We start from the raw sequence: 24,733 nt of genomic DNA on the forward strand, positions 1-24,733 counted from the left end.
TCTCTTTTATTTCCTATCCTTTCGTATATTCTTTCGATACTTGTTATAAAAACTTAATATTTTCTTTAAATTTTTATTTACATGTAGTAAAATAAAGAATTTAAAGTTATATTATTTTATTTTAACTATAAAATTGCAATTGCAAATTAGTTTATCGCTTTACAATGGTCTTGTATAGAATCTATAAGTTTTATGTTATTCCCATAATTATTGAATGAAAAGATTTATTGGAAAGAAAACAAGATCGAAATTACTATATTTTATGCTTGAATATCTTCAGTAGATTTCAGGTATGTTGTTCCAGAACAATGAAAATAGAAGTGGCACGAATGGAGAAACCATCAATAATTATATTCGGCACCATAATAGGACATTCATCATTGTATTTAGCTATGTGGAAAGCACCATCGTATAGCATATCATTAGAAACCATAATTTACATATATATATGTGTAGTAATTTTCAATATAATTTACAGTATATTATTATTGAAAATGAAATAAATAGATCATAAATAATAAACTTTTATCAGTTTTATTTTAGCTTAAGGAAGAAATTTAAATATAGGCCTATATACATGACGAGAAAACAATAAAATCTACATTTCTAGTGTTGCAGTTTTAATTTTTATTTAGTTTATAATTAATAAACTCCTACATAATGAAAATAAGTACATACGTTCCGTGCAAAATAATAGCATTTACGATATCTCATTAATAAAATTAATCAGCTGTACTGTAGGCGGTCCTTATTATTCTTTTTTTTTTTTTTTACTTTTTATTTTTCGTATACGCAACTCATTGTTACAGATAGAAACTCTCAAAAATTGTTAATTGTCTTTGGGAGGGGAGGAAAAACAAAAACAACAATTTTCTAAATCCATCAATACAAGTTGCGTGTTTACCAGGTGAGGGGTGTTACCAAGCACGGGTTCTGTTTTCCGAGCCCTGGGCAACCGGCTAGGGAAGTTTTATTGCGGCCAACAGACTGTCATGTCCGCGACACGTGAAATATTATCTTCCTTCGGTAAACAGTGGGCTGTCTGTCACGTGACGATCATGCCCCCTTTGTCCCTTGGGGCTTGTCTCGATTCGTTCCAAAATTTTTATATACACAAGTAAATTCTGTTTGGAACTGTTGTTTTTCTTAGTAATTTGTCTTCGGATTTGAAAATATTTTTTTTTTTCTTTTAATTCTGTAACTTTCAAGAAGTTTAGGAATGAATCTTTTTTTTTCTTTATTTTATTTTTTATTCTTCTCTCTTAGAAGAGTTAGAGGGATAGAAAACTAAAAGCATACGTGTTAATATCTTTAACTGAATATAATACGTTAATAAATAGGTTTCAAACGTGAACAGGATATGAGTATAGATGACTTTAAGCTACAGGTTGGTGTGTAGACTTTAATAATAGTAAAGCTCAAGGTCGACCGGTGATGGAATGGCTTTTGTCATTGCTCTGAGTATACTGTATCATTGTTAACTTTCGTCAAAAGTTAACTTTTTTTTAAATTTTAATAAATATAAAATTCAAACTTTAATCTAATATAATTATATTTATCTATATAAAAAAAAGCTTAAGTCTATACAGTCGACCCCCTTATAACACTGTTGATTTTTCCGTTTTATATGAATTCCATGTTGTACGAGTCACTTAGATTTTACAAATACGTGAGCCATTCACAGCCTGGCACACGTATTTGTAAAATATAAGTGACTCGTACAACATGAAATTCATATAAAACGGAAAAATCAACAGTGTTATAGGGGGGGTCGACTTGTATATATAAATATTCTATATTTACATTTATTTTTTAATAACGAAATGTTAATGTTTAATAATAGATGTGTTTTTATTATCATAATTACTAAATATAATAAAGTTTTTATTATTATTATTGATGATCTACAAACCGGACAAGCTTGTTTTCTGATTAACCATGTAATTAAAAATTTAATAAATGCTATTACTAATGTGAAAGTACTCGTCTTTCAATACTTATTACAATTAAAGTTTATAGAGATTTAACGACTTAAATTAGTTAATAATTTATAGAAGTAGAAAAATGTATTTATTTGTCTCTTATCAAAAGTTTTCTATTATTATTATTATTTTTTTTAATACTAACCTCTTCTATACCATTAATATAATGGGGGAAAAAATTAACAGAGGAAATGGAATGTGTGCAATAGGAAGAAAAAGATCTATTGCTTATGACCGAATGAAAAACAATTCTATTGTATTTTATTGTTCAATAACATCTTCGAATTAGGTTCAAATTGTTGTGTAAAGGCAGAAAGCAATCATTTACTGTTGACCACAACTCTCCAACTACGAGGTTATAAAAGTCAGTTTAACTTCTTCATCAATTGACCCACTTTAATAAAAATTTTTTGGAACGAAACCAATTTCTTCGCTCGACCGAACAATAATTTTTCTAGCAAAATTTTTTAAATGAAAAGAACAGGTTTTAAAACATCTTTTGTACTTTGGTGATTTCATACCTTTCTAAACGAGAATTCCAATCGAACCGAAGAATTTCATTAGAAATTCTGTCAAGAAAAAAAAAAAAATAGAGAAAGTATTTAATAAAAAAAATAAATAAATTTGGGAAGAGATAACACGTTTAATGAGCTATAATAGACAAATAAGATGATATTTTTTTGTTACTGAACTCTCCATTGAATACTATAAATAACATCTAATACTTCAAATGCAAAATAAAGGCTACTCACGTATCACTGCGGTATTTATAAGATTGCCATAAAATATACATTATACAGTAATTTTCGAATAATATGTACTTGGTTGATTTTATTCTGCTATAAATTAGAAGGAAACAAAGAATATGTTATACAACACTCTTTTATAATCCCATTACACACAGGCGTAATTAATTAAAAATGCGATCTTTTACAAAAGTATAGAATTTCTCTTCTATTGATAAGAGTAAAAAGATGGAGGAGATTCGATATGATTCATTATATTAAAACAAAAGTAGACTATTAAAATCATACTGTTACGTTATATAAAGTTCACCTCACACATTGATCTATTTATCTTTTGAGGTGGAGAGGTTACAACTTAACGATGGTCAGTGACATTGAAGAAATTACAGTAGAACGTTTCCACCTGGATCTAATGATTGTGTTTGTCTAGTCTAAATGACTACTACCGGATAAACCAGCATCCTAGCCATCTGCAGGTGTGCGTGTGACACACCGGATTGAAGTATGGTAAACCAGATATTGGCATAGAATTAAAGTTAAATAAAAAAAAAAAGACTAGCAAAACTATTTTAATTAATTTTATCGTGATTAATAATCTCACATTAGTAGTTAAAAAAGTTTTCTGTTTATCTCCTTTTTGAATCATCTACTTACTACTCACCTGTTAAGAGCAAATTCACATATCATTTTATATACAGTCGACCCCCCTATAACACTGTTAATTATTCCGTTTTATATGAATTCCATGTTGTACGAGTCACTTAGATTTTACAAATACGTGTGCCGGGCTGTGAACGGCTTACATATTTGTAAAAATTAAGTGACTCGTACAACATGGAATTCATATAAAACGGAATAATCAACAGTGTTATAGGTAGGGGGGGTCGACTGGTATCTTACATTTTAAGTCTGATAGAAGGAAACTCTCTTTTATCGATTATAAAATTATAATTTAAGTAGTTTGAAAACTATGTTATCGCAAAATAATTTGATAATATATTTGAATATGAAAATCAATGCGTGTTATTAGCAACTTGCTAATGAACTGTTAATTTATCGATGATTCCGATGTCATTCATTTAAGCTCAACTGACAACGGACTCATTGTTTGGTCATTATCGGTTCTAACAAAAGAAAAAGATCCACTTGGACTTCCACTACAAATTTCCTAATTCTTCCATATTGATTGAACCTATACTTTTACCCATAAAAATGAAAATTAAGACATATTAGAAGATCGTTAGTAATAATAATAAAAAAATGGTTCGAATAGCCATTAACATGTAACTTACCTTCGAATTAATCTTCTATACAAAGCAAACATCCACAAAAATAAAATTACAATCGGTAAATAGAATATGATTGATTACGAGAGTTATAAGTTTTTCTGTCGTTGTATTGAACGAATATGAAAGGGAAACATGTTCATAAAGAAGATTCTAAAGACGTCTTTCTATCCTATAAATGTTCTCTGACGCGTAATCTTCGTGATCTTGAGAAATTAGTATTGTAACTCCTTCATCAAAATTCAGCTCGTCTTTAATACTAGACTTTGCCAACCTTTAACTTATAATTGTGCTCGGTATAACAAGCTGACATCACTAAAATTCGTGAATAGAATAAATAATCAGGTGTTCTATCTTATAATTTTTCTTCAATTCTTTATTAATTTNGTAAAAATAAGATTATAGATTACCTCTTGACTACCCGAGGAGTGCCATCGAGTGATTACTAATAACGTCTCTTTAAAAAATTAATATATAATAAATAAACTTGAATAACAACTACACTCGACCCCCTATAACACTGTTGATTTTTCCGTTTTATATACTCCTTCATCAAAATTCAGCTCGTCTTTAATACTAGACTTTGCCAACCTTTAACTTATAATTGTGCTCGGTATAACAAGCTGACATCACTAAAATTCGTGAATAGAATAAATAATCAGGTGTTCTATCTTATAATTTTTCTTCAATTCTTTATTAATTTCTTTACTTTTATATTAATACTAAAAACATAACAGTTGTAATTATTTATTCCTTTTCCTTTCTATACTTTCTCGTTTTTTTTTTATAAATAGTAATGATAATAAGATTTAATAATTTAAATTACTGGTTATATAAATCGTAGCTCAATGAACTATATATAAGAAGGACAATTCTCTCGTAGAAGAAATGTCGGATGAACACAGTTAATCTGATAGCATCGAGTTGTACAGGTAGTTGAACACCTGTGAAGATCGTATCCATCATAAGTAGAGAAGCAAGTCCCAACAAAAATAGCATGGCCTGTTTATATTGCTATTCCATTTTTTAGTTGTAAAAAAAAAATATATATATATATATACAGTAATTTTTTTAATAGAAAACTTATATAAAATGCTAGGAAAATGGTAATAAAATTACTTAAAAGTCTGTTTTGTTATTCAATTACTAACTAACAAAGGTCTTTATCTAGAGTATTAAAAGTAAATATACTTATATATCTCTAAGGATTTTAAGAAAATAAATTATCACAGAGATCTAATTTAACATTTAAATGCCTAAAATACTTTAAAAAAAAGAAAGTAAAACTGTATGATAATATTTAATGACATTTAATTAGGCGAGTAATTAAGGATAATTACAATATTTTTATTTTAAAAAATTACAAAAAAAAAGACATTAATAAAGCTTACTTTAAATATTCTTTTGTATCCAGAGAATGATGTAATAAAAGTAAAGAAAACTTTTATAGAACAATAATAGTAAATAATTGCCACCTCCCCTGCTCTGTAAATCTCTGCATCCTTTATGGCGAATAACAATATGGTAACGTCAGTTGCCCAACAGACTTAACACGAACATAAATGTCTGAAAATGGCATTTATACGATCATCCATTTACTTATATACTCTCGTGACATATATCGAAGGTTCTGTTTTAAATCCTTGTACTTATTACTTTATTATGTATACAGACATTCCTTTTATCTGTTAACTTTTCGTGTAATTTATGTTACATTTAATACGTTTCATTTATTCTTAAGTTAAATATAGTAACCATAAATTTGATTCAATTATGTGTAATATATTTAACAATAAAAGTTTTCGTACTTTCGATGTATATACAAATAATTGACGATATCTTTATAAAATTTATAGTTAATGAACCTTATAAACTATATTAAATTAATTATAATATATTCTAAATATCAACAGACTTGAATTAGTTTGCTGTCTAAAACACTTATCAGTCCATTATTCCCAATGCTATCCATCAAAGACAACCTTGGGAATAATGGACTCTCGCTATTATTATAACTGATATAAATTCCGTAAATTAATCGTAATAGTAATTATTATTATACTAGAATAGATTTAAAATAATTTTAGACTTAAATAGAGCATTAAGTAATAGTTTATTAATAATATACCAGTCGACCCCCCTATAACACTGTTGATTTTTCCGTTTTATATGAATTCCATGTTGTACGAGTCACTTAGATTTTACAAATACGTGTGCCGGGTTGTGAACGGCTCACGTATTTGTAAAATCTAAGTGACTCGTACAACATGGAATTCATATAAAACGGAAAAATCAACAGTGTTATAGGGGGGTCGACTGGTATATTATTAATAAACTATTACTTAATGCTCTATTTAAGTCTAAAATTATTTTAAATCTATTCTAGTATAATAATAATTACTATTACGATTAATTTACGGAATTTATATCAGTTATAATAATAGCGAGAGTCCATTATTCCCAAGGTTGTCTTTGATGGATAGCATTGGGAATAATGGACTGATAAGTGTTTTAGACAGCAAACTAATTCAAGTCTGTTGATATTTAGAATATATTATAATTAATTTAATATAGTTTATAAGGTTCATTAACTATAAATTTTATAAAGATATCGTCAATTATTTGTATATACATCGAAAGTACGAAAACTTTTATTGTTAAATATATTACACATAATTGAATCAAATTTATGGTTACTATATTTAACTTAAGAATAAATGAAACGTATTAAATGTAACATAAATTACACGAAAAGTTAACAGATAAAAGGAATGTCTGTATACATAATAAAGTAATAAGTACAAGGATTTAAAACAGAACCTTCGATATATGTCACGAGAGTATATAAGTAAATGGATGATCGTATAAATGCCATTTTCAGACATTTATGTTCGTGTTAAGTCTGTTGGGCAACTGACGTTACCATATTGTTATTCGCCATAAAGGATGCAGAGATTTACAGAGCAGGGGAGGTGGCAATTATTTACTATTATTGTTCTATAAAAGTTTTCTTTACTTTTATTACATCATTCTCTGGATACAAAAGAATATTTAAAGTAAGCTTTATTAATGTCTTTTTTTTTGTAATTTTTTAAAATAAAAATATTGTAATTATCCTTAATTACTCGCCTAATTAAATGTCATTAAATATTATCATACAGTTTTACTTTCTTTTTTTTAAAGTATTTTAGGCATTTAAATGTTAAATTAGATCTCTGTGATAATTTATTTTCTTAAAATCCTTAGAGATATATAAGTATATTTACTTTTAATACTCTAGATAAAGACCTTTGTTAGTTAGTAATTGAATAACAAAACAGACTTTTAAGTAATTTTATTACCATTTTCCTAGCATTTTATATAAGTTTTCTATTAAAAAAATTACTGTATATATATATATATATATTTTTTTTTTACAACTAAAAAATGGAATAGCAATATAAACAGGCCATGCTATTTTTGTTGGGACTTGCTTCTCTACTTATGATGGATACGATCTTCACAGGTGTTCAACTACCTGTACAACTCGATGCTATCAGATTAACTGTGTTCATCCGACATTTCTTCTACGAGAGAATTGTCCTTCTTATATATAGTTCATTGAGCTACGATTTATATAACCAGTAATTTAAATTATTAAATCNGACTCGTACAACATGGAATTCATATAAAACGGAAAAATCAACAGTGTTATAGGGGGGTCGACTGTATTCCTATACAAGAAGTTCACGACTTCTTACCTTACCTGTAACTAGTTTGACTTTTAAATAAGCTTATTCTTATAAATAATGATAATACTCCGAATTAGACTGGTTAGTAACAATAGCTATAATAAAATAGATTCATTCTCTAGTAAAACAATAGAGTTTTATTGTATATATATTTTTTTAATTTGGATTAGTTTGGTAGCATTGAAAATAATACTTATCAGTAGATCAGACAAGTTGTCGTATTACAAAATAAATTTAAATCATTTTTATTGCAGTTATATTCGAAAATCTCGAATTATAATTAATCTATTTCGGGACAAAGAAGAGGGAGAGAGAAGAGGAAAAAAAAAGAAAAGAAAGAAAACGATTATCTGTAACATTCAAGCCGCACCTGCTGCGAGATGTTACTGCATTTCGTTGCTATAGTAACCGGCTAATAGTTTCGTTATCAGAGTTACCGCACACCCATCCATTACCTACATTTATTCCATCCCATCTTTACTTGACTAGAAAAAGAAAAAGTCTCCGCGATTAAATTAATGCAACTGTTCGACTTCTTTTGAACTGCTATTACTCTGCTATTTCTATGTTTGTGACATTTATATGCCACGTGGTCTTTAGGTCAATTCGTAAAAAAGAAAAAAAAATAATGTATTAGATTTATCTGTTATTTTTCTTTTTGTTCTGCCGTATCAAATTCGTTATTTGCGTATACTTTTCTTCTTCTTCTGTTAAATGTAACTCGTTGTTATACAATTTAATGACTCGTTTAAACGTTTTTATAAGATTATTTACCCTGTTATCACCAATTTTTTGAATTATCAGATGAAGTGAGTAATGTTACATAGGACGAAACTAGTAAACGAACAAGTGATTAGTATTTGGGAAGAAATTTGTGTTCTTGGAAAGATAAATCCACTCACTTTTAGACATGGAAGACGTATTGTCTGACGTTAACATTTATTTCTCCACCTCTTGGTTATCCATTGGTGTAAAGAATACGTATCAATCATAGTCTCCTGTCAGGAAAGATGACCCTTTTTTTTGAAAGGGAGCATCCATCTTGCAGAGGAGTAACTCTATGTAATGAGTGTCTATTTCGTTGTCTCTAATACTTATTTGTCAATGTTATGACCACTATCTGTTATTTAAACTTTTTATCTTTAATATAAAACGATGAATTTATTATTTTTAATGTGTTACATCATTTATATAAAGTATTTTGTAACAAATCTTACACTGTATTTTGGTTCTCGTATACCAGTCGACCCCCCTATAACACTGTTGATTTTTCCGTTTTATATGAATTCCGTGTTGTACGAGTCACTTAGATTTTACAAATACACAACCTGGCATACGTATTTGTAAAATATAAGTGACTCGTACAACATGGAATTCATATAAAACGGAAAAATCAACAGTGTTATAGGGGGGTCGACTGGTACTTTCGAGTTAAGTTATAAATGAAATATATCAATTATTTTATAATAATAATTTCTTCTCTTTAAAGAATATATTTTTATATATAGAATTAATAATATATTTTTTTCTGTTATAATAAAATTATAAATTCATTATACACGCAACTAAACAGAACTCGATTTATCTCTCTTTACCATGCTATTTACCATTCTTCGAGCTCCTTTAAAATAAGCAGGAATATAAATAACGTCAAAGAGAAGATAGGAATTTACGAAGAATAAAATATCTCTGGTTATTTTAAAGCCAAGAGTACTTTATTTTATTCTTTTTTATACTTATCTACCTATAGAACCTAAACAAAAAAAAACTATTTTTTTTTTAATTTCTAAGAATGAATTTGATATATTAAAATTCTTTCTATATATATCGTACAACAAAACGATTTAATTAAATAAAAGCATTTAATCTAAAGATAGAAAATAAATTCTATTAACATATTTTCATCATAAAATGATTAAGAATAAACCCTAAAATAAACAAATTTTGAATAAAAGTACATTGAGTTTTTTCCTTTTGATCCATACCAGATGACTTCTTTTCCTAATAAAGATTTATTATATTAAATTAATATAAAAATAACTTATATATATAGACGAAAATTGTAATTATATAACGATATTCTAAACAAATTAAATATTATAATAACTGTCTATTGTTATCCTCTAAATATTTTATGTATTATTTAATAAAATATCAAGCGATTAAAAAAAATATAATTTTTACATTTATTTTAATGGAGAAACTCGTTCTTTTCTTTTTCTTCATCCCTTCCCCTTTATTGGCAGCCATCTTGGAAAGAACAATAAAATTTCTTTTGTAATAATAACTTCTCGGTTAGATTGTAAAATGTAATAATAAAATAAAAAAAATACGCCTAGAGGTTTTGTAAATATTCCAATTTGAACATTTTACGTTCTAGTAATACACAAACTATTATTTTAATAGTTCATTTTAAAGTAAATTTAACAGACGTTACAAATCATTCAATTTATGACCCAGCTAAAATATATTCAGTTATATAAAAAGAAAAAAACATGTAAATGTTTTTTCTACTAGAGAATTTTATTACTATTGTTAATAACAATACTCGATTGGATAAGCTACAAAAAACATTAGGGAATTTAATCTTTTGCGGTCAGTTGCATCTCGAAGTTATAAAGCGGAAAATCGCAACGTAAAAAAAAACTATAAAAATTAAAAAAAAATTCCATAAATAATGAATTATAATTTTAATTTAAGATAAATAAACTATTGTATATTTTGAATTTTTATTATATATATTTTTTTTCTTGTTGTTAGAAAAACAAACTTTACTAAGAACAATTTAATATATTTCCTTTATCTTTTCTCTCTCTCTCGCATATCTTTGAATAAGTAGATAGGAGCGAGTTATGTTTGAAAATTGAGAAAAATCTTTTTGAAAATTCTCTTCGAGTTTCGACACTTGTATAAATCTATCTTTACAGTCAATAGTTCTGTCTTATATATCTCTCACTCGCAGCATCGACTTATCTGAATGGAGAAAAATACGATTTCCTTTTTTTTTCTTTTTCTTCCCCCAAGAGCTAGTAAATAGAACATACCAGTTGCTATTCTCAACGTTGATTCTACATCTCGGCAACAAACTCGCTCAATTTTATCGGTTCGCCCTCTCTAACTCTCCGCTCTTTGAGGCCCCACGGCGCTAAAGGTGACATCATCCTATCCGACATTCAATATCGCTACCGGTATTTTGATAAAGATTCTACAAATTTCCCATCCCACAACTAAAACTTCGGTTTGTAAATAATGAATCGTAGACAATAAAATTGTCTTCTTTTAATTATATTTTGACTCTTGCGAAATCTCACCCATCTTCTTCTTCTTCCCTTTTATAGTATTTTTAAAAAATATATTGAAAGTTTTCTATTGTTATTCTGGATAAATTTTCGACTTAATACTGTAGTGTACACTATTTATACCGTCTGGACTAGAATGTGAAAGTTTCCATCGGCATTGACAAACTCCATTAGACTGTCCGTTTGACTTCTCGGTTGGAATACAGATTACCGACCGAAATTCCCCCGAAAACCACTGAAATTTAGATGTTAACAGAATCTGTACAATGCGTGTCGTTCTGCCTCCCACAGTTTAACGTTATTCCCTAAAGGATAAAGAATGAAGGGAATGGTCATAAACTCTTGGTGAAATATAGAGGTGCCTCTTCTGTCAGATGGATTTGTTTTGTTCCTCCTACCCGAGGTTTCCTTTTTTCCCCCTCTCTTTATGACGTACATCTGTAAACAGAATGATATTGAACAACATTTGTTCTGCTTGTTTTTAGACCTTTCTGTGTATTAAGAAGTTAGTCCCTGCGGATCTAGATGATGTCATCACGGATATGATGCTATCGGATGTCATTTATAAATGTCTGTCTGTTTAAATTTTAGGGATCGTTTTGCTTTATACAGCCTCTGCTATTTATCATATTCACGAGGGTGTCGGCGTGTAATGTATTCTTTGAAAATTTCTACATTGTCATGATATAAACATTACACATACTTATTACACACACAAAAAGAATTCAATAGAATTCAATTTGTTATATATCTCCTATTATTTTCCAATATGATTTTACAATATAGTCTATCTTTATTTAAACAAGTTATATATATATGTTTATTATATATTTAACTGTATATCCAGAAAAATCATCACTTCATAAATAAAACTTAACGATTTGTTTCTTTAATAAACAAAATTTATCGCACGACATTCGGGGATAAACATTTTTTTTCGCTGGAAAATATCACAATTGATGTCATCTCAGACATTGGGCACCATTAGTTGTACAAAATAGGATGTTGTTAGGTAAGGTGTGGCCGGTCATTCTGACCAAGTAGATGAGGCACCAGGGGAATAGTCCAGTTTACGACCAAGTGGGGTCTGAGACCGAATGTTCCCTTCTGGAATTTCTTTGAGTTGTTTCTTGACGAGTTTCCATGCTTCGGGGAATTTGTTCTGTTGTTTTTTCTTACTTTCAAACATTCTTGTTTTGTATTTTATGAGTGTTGTTAACGTTGTGACAAATGTAAAGAGTTTCATTATCGTAAAATGTATCTATTGTTCGAAATGTTTAAGGGCCTGCCATAGTAGACTACGTAACTAGATTTTAAAACCTTTTTAACATGGTTACGTCATCGAAAATAAAATAAATTCAATTAAAAATTATTCAAATTATAATTAAATGTTCCAAAATAACTTATCAATACGCAATTTCTGTTCATCATTTCCTATTATAGAAAGTACAGTAATGATTGATACTTTCTGTTCATTAAATCATTGAAATTAGTATTATTTAATTATATTAATTTCAATAATTATTATTTTAAAATTAACATTATTATTGAAAATTAAACTGTTCATCACCATTTCATGGAACTGAATCTAGTTTTCTAATCACACACAATTCATTATTACATTATACTAAAATCGATTGTTTTCCGTTCAAATTAACTTGTTTAAGATTAATCTACAGTTTAAATTTTAACACGATAATATATTTCTTTTTATACAGAAAGACCAAAATATATGACAGCCTACGCTTGTGAAGGAAGTAAATTACATATAAAATGCGACGAAGGCCAACTGATAAATCTCATCCGAGCAAACTATGGACGTTTCAGCATAAGCATTTGCAACGAGCATGGAAATTTGGATTGGAGCGTGGACTGTATGTCTCATAGATCATTCAGGGAAATGCAGCAAAGGTAAGGGAAGAATGAAATGTTTTTTCCATTCTCTTACAATTCCCCTGTAATATTTAATTCCCTACCTTACTACCAGTCAGCGCCACATAACAGAGATTCTCTCTCTGGAGGAACGAAAAGAGGGTCATAAATGACGCGAAAACCACAAATTAGTTTTTATGTTTTCGCTCGGTTCTAATTATCTTTCTGAAGAGCTTTTATGAACCTATCCGGAATAAAACTATTTCTTTTCTCCTCTACAGAAAATTAAACTCGACAATTGCATTCGTTTAATAATGCAGTCATCAAAAGCATTTTAGGTGAAGAAGAAGAAGAAGAAGAAGAAGATTCCATTTTTGATAAGTTTACGTATAAAAAAAACACAGAAAAATTGTTGTATTTTTCAGAAAATATCACGAGAATAAATGTAAAATATATATTTAAATGCTTTCAAAAACGAACCGGAACGTTTATCATAAATATTTCTTTTAAAAATTTTGTTGTGGAATGTGCAAAAATGCATAAAAAATAACGGTGTTTTTTGAGTATTCGTATAAAACATATATCTTAGATTATCATAACGTACTCACTAAAGGAAAAAAAAATACGCAAAATATTTTCTCTTCTGGGATTTAAAATTGAAAAACATCGAAGTTCAAAATTATTTATTTTCCTTTTTTTCTTTTTGAGATTATTCGTATTATTTTTGTATTCAAAAACACCAGAAAGAAATGTGATTCTGTTTATTTTATGGAATGTCATTATCATCATTTTTTTTTAAAATGCTTTTAGTTTTTTCTAGAGAAATTCTGTTCTAGGAATAAGACCGAAAATAATACGGAGGAGGAGGAAAAAAAAAATTCACAATACGCAGATAATTAATTTAGTTATGAAACAAAATGGAAAACTATACAATAAAAAAAGAACACAATGCCAGATATGCAAAGGTTTATCTCGTGTATAAATCATTAAAAGTATTATTTTTTTGAGTATATAATTATCCGAATACAGTCGACCTCCCCCTATAACGCTGTTGATAATTCCGTTTTATATGAATTCCGTGTTGTACGAGTCACTTAGATTTTACAAATACGTGTGCCGGGTTGTGAACGGCTCGCATATTTGTAAAATCTAAGTGACTCGTACAACACGGAATTCATATAAAACGGAATTATCAACAGCGTTATAGGGGGGAGATCTACTGTACTTGAATATATTCTAAATATAGAATGCCTTATGTATTTCTTAATTCAAAATTTTTAATATTTTAATATCAATTAAGATCTATTGTTCTAGATATTATCTATAAAATTCCTAGCCAATTAGCTTCTATTACAGATAAGAAATTTATAGTACAGTATTATATTTTTTCCTATATTCCTTGCCTTCTTATCAGTGGCGCCATCTTTTGATATATTTTGTAATTTTTACTTAAATTAAAATTACGTTAAAACTCTTTAAAAAATAATATTATTAAATAAATAAATTCGAAAAAAAATTATAAAATAAAATTTTATTTTGGTTGCTGTAATAAGAAATGTAATAATACATTATATAAAATTGACGACCGAAATCTATCACGTGGTTAAAGTTTAATATATTTGCTCATTTATTCAACACAGAATGATCCATGTCGGTTTTAGAAAAGTAGACACTAATTCGCTCTTCGTTACGGAACATTAGGGAGATGTATGATACAGCAGTCGATTCATTAAGGAACGTTACTACTACACAAACATCACTGAAGTATAACGTAACATGTGTAGAGGAAAACTGATTCAAATATACTTTTATAAATGAGAAAATATATTTACTGGATTTTTAACATTTTTAATGTTTTCTTAACCCATTAACGTAACCTTACGCTATTTGTTTATTAATGCGTATGATTTTATGCAGCACGAGACGACTTTTCATTCATAGAAATTTACAAATTTTTCATTCATAAATTGTTCGATTCATTAAAAGTAAATCGTACTATTACGCGTATTTACTAGAATATTAAAGTANTATAATAAAATTTCATATTGATTAATCTAATGCATCCTCTAGAAAATAATTTGCCAGCAAATTATAATGCTTTAATATATTAACAAATTAATTATTTTGGGCTTATTTTATTTATTTAACCTTATATTAACTGTTTATTTAATTTAGTCAAACATTCTTGTACATGTAAAATAGATATGTATGGTACAGTACAAAAACTGTATATTAATTATGAATTTAAAAAAAAATGTTAATTACTTTCGAATATTTAATATATTCCTGTAAAATGTTTGGCTAAATTTTTGAAAAATTTTTTTAACAGCAAATAAAAATTTTTATACAATAATAACCATTTTATTTCTAATATTTTAATAAATAGAAAAACTTCAAATTTTAAGAATAATTATAATAGTAACAGTATAATTTTAATTTTCATAAAGTCCTAATATTTATGACTGAAAATATTTACAATAATACAGTATAATTAAATGGATTAAGAGCTATTTTAACATTTTAGTTCATTATATATTTTTGTAAAAATTTACATGTGATCAGTGATAAATAATTTTGTATAACTTAATAAATGTTGCAAAATTCATTTCCCTTTCCCTCCCTTCCCCCCTTTTTTTTATAGAAGTTACTGTATATTGAAGACTGCTTTCAAATATTAATTTTTAATAAAATTTTATTTTGGTTGCTGTAATAAGAAATGTAATAATACATTATATAAAATTGACGACCGAAATCTATCACGTGGTTAAAGTTTAATATATTTGCTCATTTATTCAACACAGAATGATCCATGTCGGTTTTAGAAAAGTAGACACTAATTCGCTCTTCGTTACGGAACATTAGGGAGATGTATGATACAGCAGTCGATTCATTAAGGAACGTTACTACTACACAAACATCACTGAAGTATAACGTAACATGTGTAGAGGAAAACTGATTCAAATATACTTTTATAAATGAGAAAATATATTTACTGGATTTTTAACATTTTTAATGTTTTCTTAACCCATTAACGTAACCTTACGCTATTTGTTTATTAATGCGTATGATTTTATGCAGCACGAGACGACTTTTCATTCATAGAAATTTACAAATTTTTCATTCATAAATTGTTCGATTCATTAAAAGTAAATCGTACTATTACGCGTATTTACTAGAATATTAAAGTATTTTTTAAATTATTTATCACGTAAACCAGTAAATTTAATTTTTAATAGATAAAGAAATAAGCATTAATAATTAGGAGAACGTCTCAAGTTTTACTTCAGATCATTAGGTGATGATGACCTTTGAACCCCGATATAACCCATTATATACCAGTCGACCCCCTATAACACTTGATAATTCCGTTTTATATGAATTCCATGTTGTACGAGTCACTTAGATTTTACAAATACGTGTGCCGGGCTGTGAACGGCTCACGTATTTATAAAATTTAAGTGACTCGTACAACATGGAATTCATATAAAACGGAATAATCAACAGTGTTAAGGGGGGTCGACTGGTAGTACTATTACCCATTACCGTCACTATTGGTTCTGTTAATGTACAAAATTTCGTTCAAACACGTGGAGACATTACTCCTCCAAACGTGTAATTTATCAATTTGAGTGGCTGCTCTTTAAAAATTACATTTTTATTTAATAAATTTCTAATCATGTTAGGAATCAAGTTAATTTATCTATAAATCTATTTAGTGATAAATAATTTTGTATAACTTAATAAATGTTGCAAAATTCATTTCCCTTTCCCTCCCTTCCCCCCTTTTTTTTATAGAAGTTACTGTATATTGAAGACTGCTTTCAAATATTAATTTTTAATAAAATTTTATTTAAAATATGTATTATATAAATATTTATAGGACAAAATTACTTGATTAATAATACAATTTTAACATTTAATAAATGATAATGATAATTTTTTCATATATACTATATATACATATTTATTTATTTATTCCTTCATGACTATTAATTGTGTTGTTTTCTAATTATATTTTACATTTTAAATTTAAATATATTTTATTAATCTGCATAAGTTACATTTGTAAATAAATCTTGTACCAAGTTTACCAAATGTTTAAATTTTCCAGGAAGTTAAAGCTGTATTCAGTTTTAAATGTTTGATAATGATAAACATTCTAAATTATTTTATTTTATAAAAATTAACGAAATGTGTAATGGTATTCCAAACAAACATAAAGAAAATAGCTATTCATCTTTCAAAAGAATCTGTGTAATTCTGCATGAAAAACTTTTTAAATTAATCCATGAAAATCTGTTACTTAATAGTTATAATACTCATTACACCATATAATTCTTTGTTGAATGAATTCTGTCTGAAGGCAAATTAGTTCTATGCACATTAAACAATATAATTCTTTGCTAAATTAATTTTATCCAGAAGCAAATTAGTTTCCTAAAAAATAAAAGAGATAAATAACAATCTTTGTTGCAATTTCTACCAATTGCGAGATTCTTAAAATTCCAACAATAATATAAATGAATAAATTTATTTTAATTACTCAAATTATTCATATTTTTCTAATGAATTTATGAAATTATAAATTGATTCAAAATAAATATATTATTGAATTTTACAGACAACAATCAACAAGTTAAATTTTGATTAATAAAATAAATGAGTAATCTGGACCAAATTAAAAAAAATACTCTGGCAAGTTGAGAATAAACATCAAAATTAAAATTTGAAAAAAAAAAATCAACTATCCATTAATAAAATGGCAGGAAATATGTTCATTAATTGTGTTTTGCAGATGTAGTCTGAGAACCCAGTGTATAGTCAAGGTGGACAGTGATACTTTTGGAGATGGATGTCCAGATACCTATAAATACTTAGAAGTGCAATACACGTGCACTTTAGGTTGGTTGTTGTTCTTGTGTTATTTTTGTGCTGAATAATCCAAGTTATTTCCATAAATGTATGGAAATAGCTTGGAAAATGCACATCTTAGTGCAATAATCTGATTGTGTCCCAATAATGCTGCCATCAAAAGCACTTAAATTATTAAAAAATAAAGTGTGTGTTAAATTTTTTTTTTTTACATTAAAATTTTACTTGATAGCAGCATAGTGTTTTTGATGAATGTGTGATTTGTGTAAAATAGAACTTGTTCTGTCTGTTAAAGCTGTGGTAGGAAGAAAACCTGCAGCCTTCCAGCATCAAGTACTATATTTGGTGATCCATGTCCTGATACAGTGAAGTATTTGGAGGCCCACTACCAATGTGTGCCAGGTATAACAGTTAAAAAGTTTACATCATCCCTCTAATAGTTTTAAAAAGTTTATTTTTTTTTTACAGTTTCAAGTATTGGGGGATATTTTTTGGTTGACTGTTCATAATTTTATCATTTGATGTCTTATTATATCATTTTTATTTTGCTTGCATTATTTTTTATGTAAGGTGAAGGTTTGCATGTTTTCATTATTCTGGCAGTTACATTAAAGATAAAATTGACGACCGAAATCTATCACGTGGTTAAAGTTTAATATATTTGCTCATTTATTCAACACAGAATGATCCATGTCGGTTTTAGAAAAGTAGACACTAATTCGCTCTTCGTTACGGAACATTAGGGAGATGTATGATACAGCAGTCGATTCATTAAGGAACGTTACTACTACACAAACATCACTGAAGTATAACGTAACATGTGTAGAGGAAAACTGATTCAAATATACTTTTATAAATGAGAAAATATATTTACTGGATTTTTAACATTTTTAATGTTTTCTTAACCCATTAACGTAACCTTACGCTATTTGTTTATTAATGCGTATGATTTTATGCAGCACGAGACGACTTTTCATTCATAGAAATTTACAAATTTTTCATTCATAAATTGTTCGATTCATTAAAAGTAAATCGTACTATTACGCGTATTTACTAGAATATTAAAGTANAAACTTCAAATTTTAAGAATAATTATAATAGTAACAGTATAATTTTAATTTTCATAAAGTCCTAATATTTATGACTGAAAATATTTACAATAATACAGTATAATTAAATGGATTAAGAGCTATTTTAACATTTTAGTTCATTATATATTTTTGTAAAAATTTACATGTGATCAATGTATGCATAATATAAATAAGTAAATAGCATACTATGTTATGCAAAATTTTATGATTTTACATATTAAATGCCTTAAAAATTAAACTGGCCAGAACTATATTCAAATTGTCAACTTTTTCACTTTTTATATAATATTTTAAAATTTTATTTATCTATCTAAATAGACTCAGAAATAGATTCTTAGTTAATTAAATTTTGACCAACGACTTTGACGGCAATTATAAAAGAATAGTAATATTTTGATTTATATGTTACACATGTAATATCAACTAAACGGCATTCATTTAAAAGCGACAGTATTGCAAAATCAGGGCCATTTTAAACATTTTTGAGGTTCCAGCTCGACTTCTTTAGAAGCATTACATATATTAGATGTAGAACAAAAATATTAATAATGAACATATATCTCTGAAAACAAAGGTAAGGCATCCAGCAATAAATGGGTATACTCATGCATTATACCTGCCTGCTCATAATTATCAGATTAGAAATCTGGTACAGTAAACCCAGTTAAGATGTTCCCACATGAGATGTTTTTCTGCCTAAGTCATTCAAATTCTGTGGTCCTCTCATTTTGCCCATAAGATGTGTTAAAAAATTCCCATGTAAGGTGTTCCCATGAGATATTACAAAATAAATATTGGTCTGGTGAAGCAATTTTTACCTGCTTAAAACAATCATGTTAGTGACTAATAGTGTTTTTGTCAGAAAAGCTTGCATAGGAATCGTGATGTTGAGTGAAGAATAAAATTATTACTATTGATATGCTTAAATATTTTTATTAACCCTGCGTAAAGCGCGCCAAAGATTCACGCACAGTTGTGCGCGCGGGGTGCTATATAACCCTCGTGTTCAAAATTCAATTTTTCAAAACTCATAGTTTTTTTCGCGATTTTTTCATTTTGGATGTTTGTGGGCATGTGTTTTTGATGTATTAGTGAAAAAAACTACTTCAAATATATCGTTTTTATTTATTCGTAACGAAAAACAGAAAGTATCCCGTTTTTAAAAATTTTTCAAAAAAAATTGGTCGACTTCAAGAGCGTATTTTACAAACTGTAAACAAGTCTGATGCTATCTAAGCTGTCAATCGTCTTCCTGCATGTGTTTTTTAACTACCACAACAATAAATTCTTTGTCCGAAACCCCGGGCCAAAAATATCTATGAATTTCCAAAAATACACCATCTAAAATCATACAGCAACTAGGAGGAAAAGTGGAGATTATTTGCAGATAACATCGATAGTAAACTTCTTTTGCACTGTAATTGGTTAATTTATATGTCTGTTATTAGATCGACCTATAAAAACAATTGCTAGAAATATTCCCGCGAAATGCCACGCCCCCGAAGGCCACCACACGGAAGTATGTAAACAATCGCTACAAAATCGCGTGTTTTAATCTTTTTTTCCACTTCTAATTTGCTAATAATAAGTCGCTTGAAATTATTTAGACGAATAAACATGTTTTCAACACCATTTAGCAATAAATATCGCCAAAAAACGCCACCTTTCAAACTGACAATGTTAAGTCTATGGGAAACTTTTTTGCCGTTTATTGGCTTTAAAAATTTTGTTTTTACGCCTTTTATGCTCTAATTGGTCATTTCTATCATGACTGACTCTATATCAACCAATAAGCTTTCCCTCAAAACACGAAGTCAGATCGACCCACCTCCGTTAGTCGCGCGAAAAAAAATTACACCGTTAGGCGCGCGGGGTACTATAGCACCCGACTGATTTCCATTATAAGTCTATGCAAAAAATTATTTTCGTGCAAAATTGAAATTTTTTCGGTGCAATCTTTACACTATGGAAGGAAGGTACTGAAAGCATCATTTTTAAACACAAAAAATTTTAAAAAATACACGCGTTTAAACACGCCGGGGGTTCTATATAACCCCGCGCGCGTAACCGAGGGTTAATATTCCAAGAAGTTTTAATAAATATTGTATTTTTAAATACAATATATAACTTATAATCCTTTGATCATATATTTCAGTGATCAGTATTTCAATAAATACATAATTTTAGCATTTATGTTAATTTTAATAATCCATTCGAAAATTTTGAAGATTTTTAATAATCCATTTTAATAATTGAAACTGTTGATGATATCTGTATTTTACTTAAAAATTATAAAATATCCATTGCATAAAATTATAAAATATACATTTAAAATGTTAATATTAATAATTTTATTTTTAATTGTTTAACTATTACTCTTTGGAATGCCTTTATGAATTCTACATTGTATTATTTGTATTTTTTTATGTACTTTTAAAGGGATTTTATATTGTTTATTAGAAAGATACTTCTTGCCTATGGCATTACATTCATAATCAATAGATACATTTTTCAATGACTTTATGAAAATTAAAATAATTTAAAACATTATTATTTTATATAAATTTCATATATGTAAATAGAAAAATACTAGACTTTTTCTCAAAAGTATATTATCAATTTTTAGAAGCAACTACAGCAATAGCAACAAGACCATCACCACCAATAATTTTTCCTCCCACTGTCCCTATTTATGTTCAGTCATCAACTTTGGCTAGTCAGACAGTGCCTGATTTATCATCTGCTACATCAGTCACTGAAATTTCAGATATTTCACCACAAATCAAAACATCTTTAACTACTAAAAGTTCTATGGTTACTCCTGCAATTATAAATACTTATTCTGTTTCCAGTCTTTCAACACCAGTGCCAACAAAATCACATATTATGAATAAAGGTAAGCAAAGTCTATTTTTCAAAATTACTAAGAATTTTTTTAAGATTTTTAAAAATTTTGAATAATAGAATATACTATTTTAATTATATTTCTTTAAATGATTATAGTTAGATTAATAACAAATAAAATGCAAATGAGCAATTATTTATTGTGACATTGTCACAATGCCGGGCTGCAATTTTTAATCATGTTTTTAATTAATTTCATTTAAAATATATGCTCTCCACCTAAAATTAGTACTGTAGTGTCTTGCCTCTGTATATCATACTTTTCCTTTAACAATAGTCATGCTGGTCATCTATCTAATATCTTTCGGGGAGGAATTTTAAATTGAAATAACATGACTTTCAGTGCAAACCAGAAGTTCATATACAGTTAATCGGGGCCTCCAGCCCCTAACGTTTCCATGTCTTGTCTTTCATCTATCTAGCTCCGTTCTCAAGATTACGGAAAGACAGATGGACGACAGTGGGAATTTATACATCGATAGATGAGTTTTACTTGTTTTGTTTTAATAATCAGATTTAAATTTTAACTGGTATATTTACTTATAAGAGACTTGTCACTTAACTCAAATATGAATTTAAATATTTTAGTGTAGTAAAATTCATTGAAAAAATTGTAGACCTATAAATTTCCACTGTTGTTGTCTCTCGGTCTGTCCTTCCTCAATCTCAAGAACAGTGTTAGATAGATGAAAGTTGAGACTAGATATGGAAAGCTTAAGGGGCAGGAGGCTCCAATTAACTATATATATGAACTTCTGGTTGAGACCAGAAGTTCATATATAGCAGTTCACATGATTTCAATTCAAAAATTTTTTCCAGAATAGTTATATACATGACCAACATGACTGTTGTTATCAGGAAAAGTATGATGTACAGGGGCAATACAATACTAATTTTTGATCAAGAGCAAATATTTTAAATGAAATAAATTAAAAACATGATTAAAAATTGCAGTCCTGCATTGTGACAATGCCACAATAATTTTTGCTGATTTTAAATTATTTATTATATATTTATTTTCAATATATATTAAATTATTTGTTAATATATATTTATTATTATTTGTTAGCATATTAAAATACAGGATTTCATAAAATAAATGTAAGAACTCTCATATAAATGTATCAGTATACAGTATAATAATATAATTATTAATTATTTTAGCTAATAAAAATTCAGTTAAAATAACACATCAGTCTCCTATTGAAGATAATTCTATACGTCATTGTCCACGTTTCACAGCAAGAAATGTTATTTGGAGTAGAACTAGTGCAGGAGTCACATCTAAACAACTTTGTCCTGGTGGTACTACAGGTAAAAAAAATCATTTAAAATAACAGTGATTATAAATTACTTTTACTTTTTTAATTTTTTATAAAGTACACTAAAATTTTTAAATTTAGGTGAAGCTCTGTGGTACTGTGATGAAAGAACATTAAAATGGAATCCTAGTCATCCAGATATGAGTGATTGTAAATCATTATGGCTTATTAGTTTAAAAGAGAGGGTATCTATTTTTTTATATTTATTTTTAGTTTCAATTACTGTTGTAAATACTTTTTATAATAGAAAAATAAATCTTCATAGTTGCAGCATGGAGATTCTGTTATCAATATAGCAGTTAAACTTGCTGTAATGGCAAAAACAAATATGATGTATGGCGGTGATCTTATGCAGGTAACAGATATTATTCAACAACTTGTTTTAAAAATGGCAAATAGGATAATAGAATATCCGGATGGAAGACAACGCCATCAAATAGTAATGGAACTAGTACAGGTAAATATATATGTCTTTTTAAGGAAACAATTTTGAAATAATAATAAATTTTACAGAATTTTAATTACAGTATTTATTTGTTTTTTATATATATTAGGAATAATTTTAATTGCAATAATTTTTGCTATTAAAATTATTGCTATTATGCAGCTGGAGGTGGTACAAAACCCTCATTCAGAGCTTGAATCTTACCCATTACTGTATATATCAGCTGGCATCATATTAACAGAAAAGTATCTAAATCTGTTTTGGTTGTGGATTGTATATTTTGATAACTAATATTAAACTGAATCATTTCTGACAAAAGCTTTTTTCTTATAAATTCGGTCTCCAAACTCAGTAGATAGTAGTACCTTGTGTAACCTTGTGATAGTATTAGAATTTTTTAAATATTTAAAGTTTTAACAATATATTGAATATCCAAATTGCCTTAAAGATAATAGTGCCAATAAGCAAAACTGCTTAATTATATTAAACAATTTTGTTGATATATATGCAATTAATAAGTTTGTTTCAGAACAAACTGTAATTAGATAAAGATAGACTCACTTATTTAAGACTATTATATAATATTTATTTGAGCGAATTATTTTGAAACCTTTTGCAATTAATTATAAAAATATAAAATCTAATAGGTACAAAAAAATTAAGTAACAATTAACATAACATAATTATACAATCAATTAAAATTAATATAAAAATTTGTAGGCATTTAACTTTAACTATAAGAAAATTATTTAATACCATGTAACTAAAATATGTAGTGATTATTTTTGATATTTACATATAAATGTAATATTTCATTAAATAAATAATTGTTAAATAGTCTTATAATTAAATTATTATCTTGTTTTTCTAGTCAATAGTGGATATTTGCAATAGTTTACTAGACGATTTTCAAAACGATGCTTGGAATGATTTACCAGAATTAAATCGCAGAACTGTAGCTTCAGCACTTCTACGAGAAATGGAGCAAAGTGCACTTCTATTAGCCGAATCTCAAGATGGAGAAAATCATTTTAGCAGAGTACAAGATAATGTTTGTAAGTTCCTATTATCGTATTTATTATTTTCTCAGATGAGCAATTATTTATTGTGACATTGTCACAATGAATTTTTAATCATATTTTTAATTTATTTAATTTAAAATATATGCTCTCCACCTCAAATT

General features: G+C 27.6%; 1 protein-coding gene and 1 long non-coding RNA gene across 6 annotated transcripts in view; one reads left to right on the plus strand and one right to left on the minus strand.

Moving 5' to 3' along the window:
• LOC111632585 (latrophilin Cirl-like) overlaps positions 1-24,733 on the plus strand; it is a 64,509-nt gene that overhangs the window by 14,975 nt on the left and 24,801 nt on the right. For 2 of the 5 annotated variants that reach the window (XM_023377063.1, XM_023377090.1), the window contains exons 3-9: positions 12,763-12,955; positions 18,084-18,190; positions 21,488-21,775; positions 22,948-23,097; positions 23,187-23,290; positions 23,371-23,562; positions 24,422-24,605. In XM_023377063.1, coding sequence (XP_023232831.1) covers positions 12,763-12,955; positions 18,084-18,190; positions 21,488-21,775; positions 22,948-23,097; positions 23,187-23,290; positions 23,371-23,562; positions 24,422-24,605 — 1,218 coding nt within the window. Of the gene's footprint in view, positions 1-12,762; positions 12,956-17,711; positions 17,819-18,083; positions 18,191-21,487; positions 21,776-22,947; positions 23,098-23,186; positions 23,291-23,370; positions 23,563-24,421; positions 24,606-24,733 lie in introns of those variants that run through there. The other 3 variants (XM_023377073.1, XM_023377072.1, XM_023377083.1) reach the window with 3 other exon arrangements.
• Positions 5,485-9,940, minus strand: LOC111632610. Its single transcript, XR_002757896.1, has 3 exons — positions 9,930-9,940; positions 9,704-9,746; positions 5,485-5,580 (listed from the first exon to the last, which is right to left on the minus strand). It is a non-coding gene; the product is annotated as an uncharacterized LOC111632610 (long non-coding RNA).

The sequence above is a fragment of the Centruroides sculpturatus genome, unplaced genomic scaffold (assembly GCF_000671375.1).
Source record: "Centruroides sculpturatus isolate CEXI.00-Female unplaced genomic scaffold, Cexi_2.0 scaffold125, whole genome shotgun sequence".
In the NCBI taxonomy this organism is placed as follows: Eukaryota; Metazoa; Arthropoda; class Arachnida; order Scorpiones; family Buthidae; genus Centruroides; species Centruroides sculpturatus.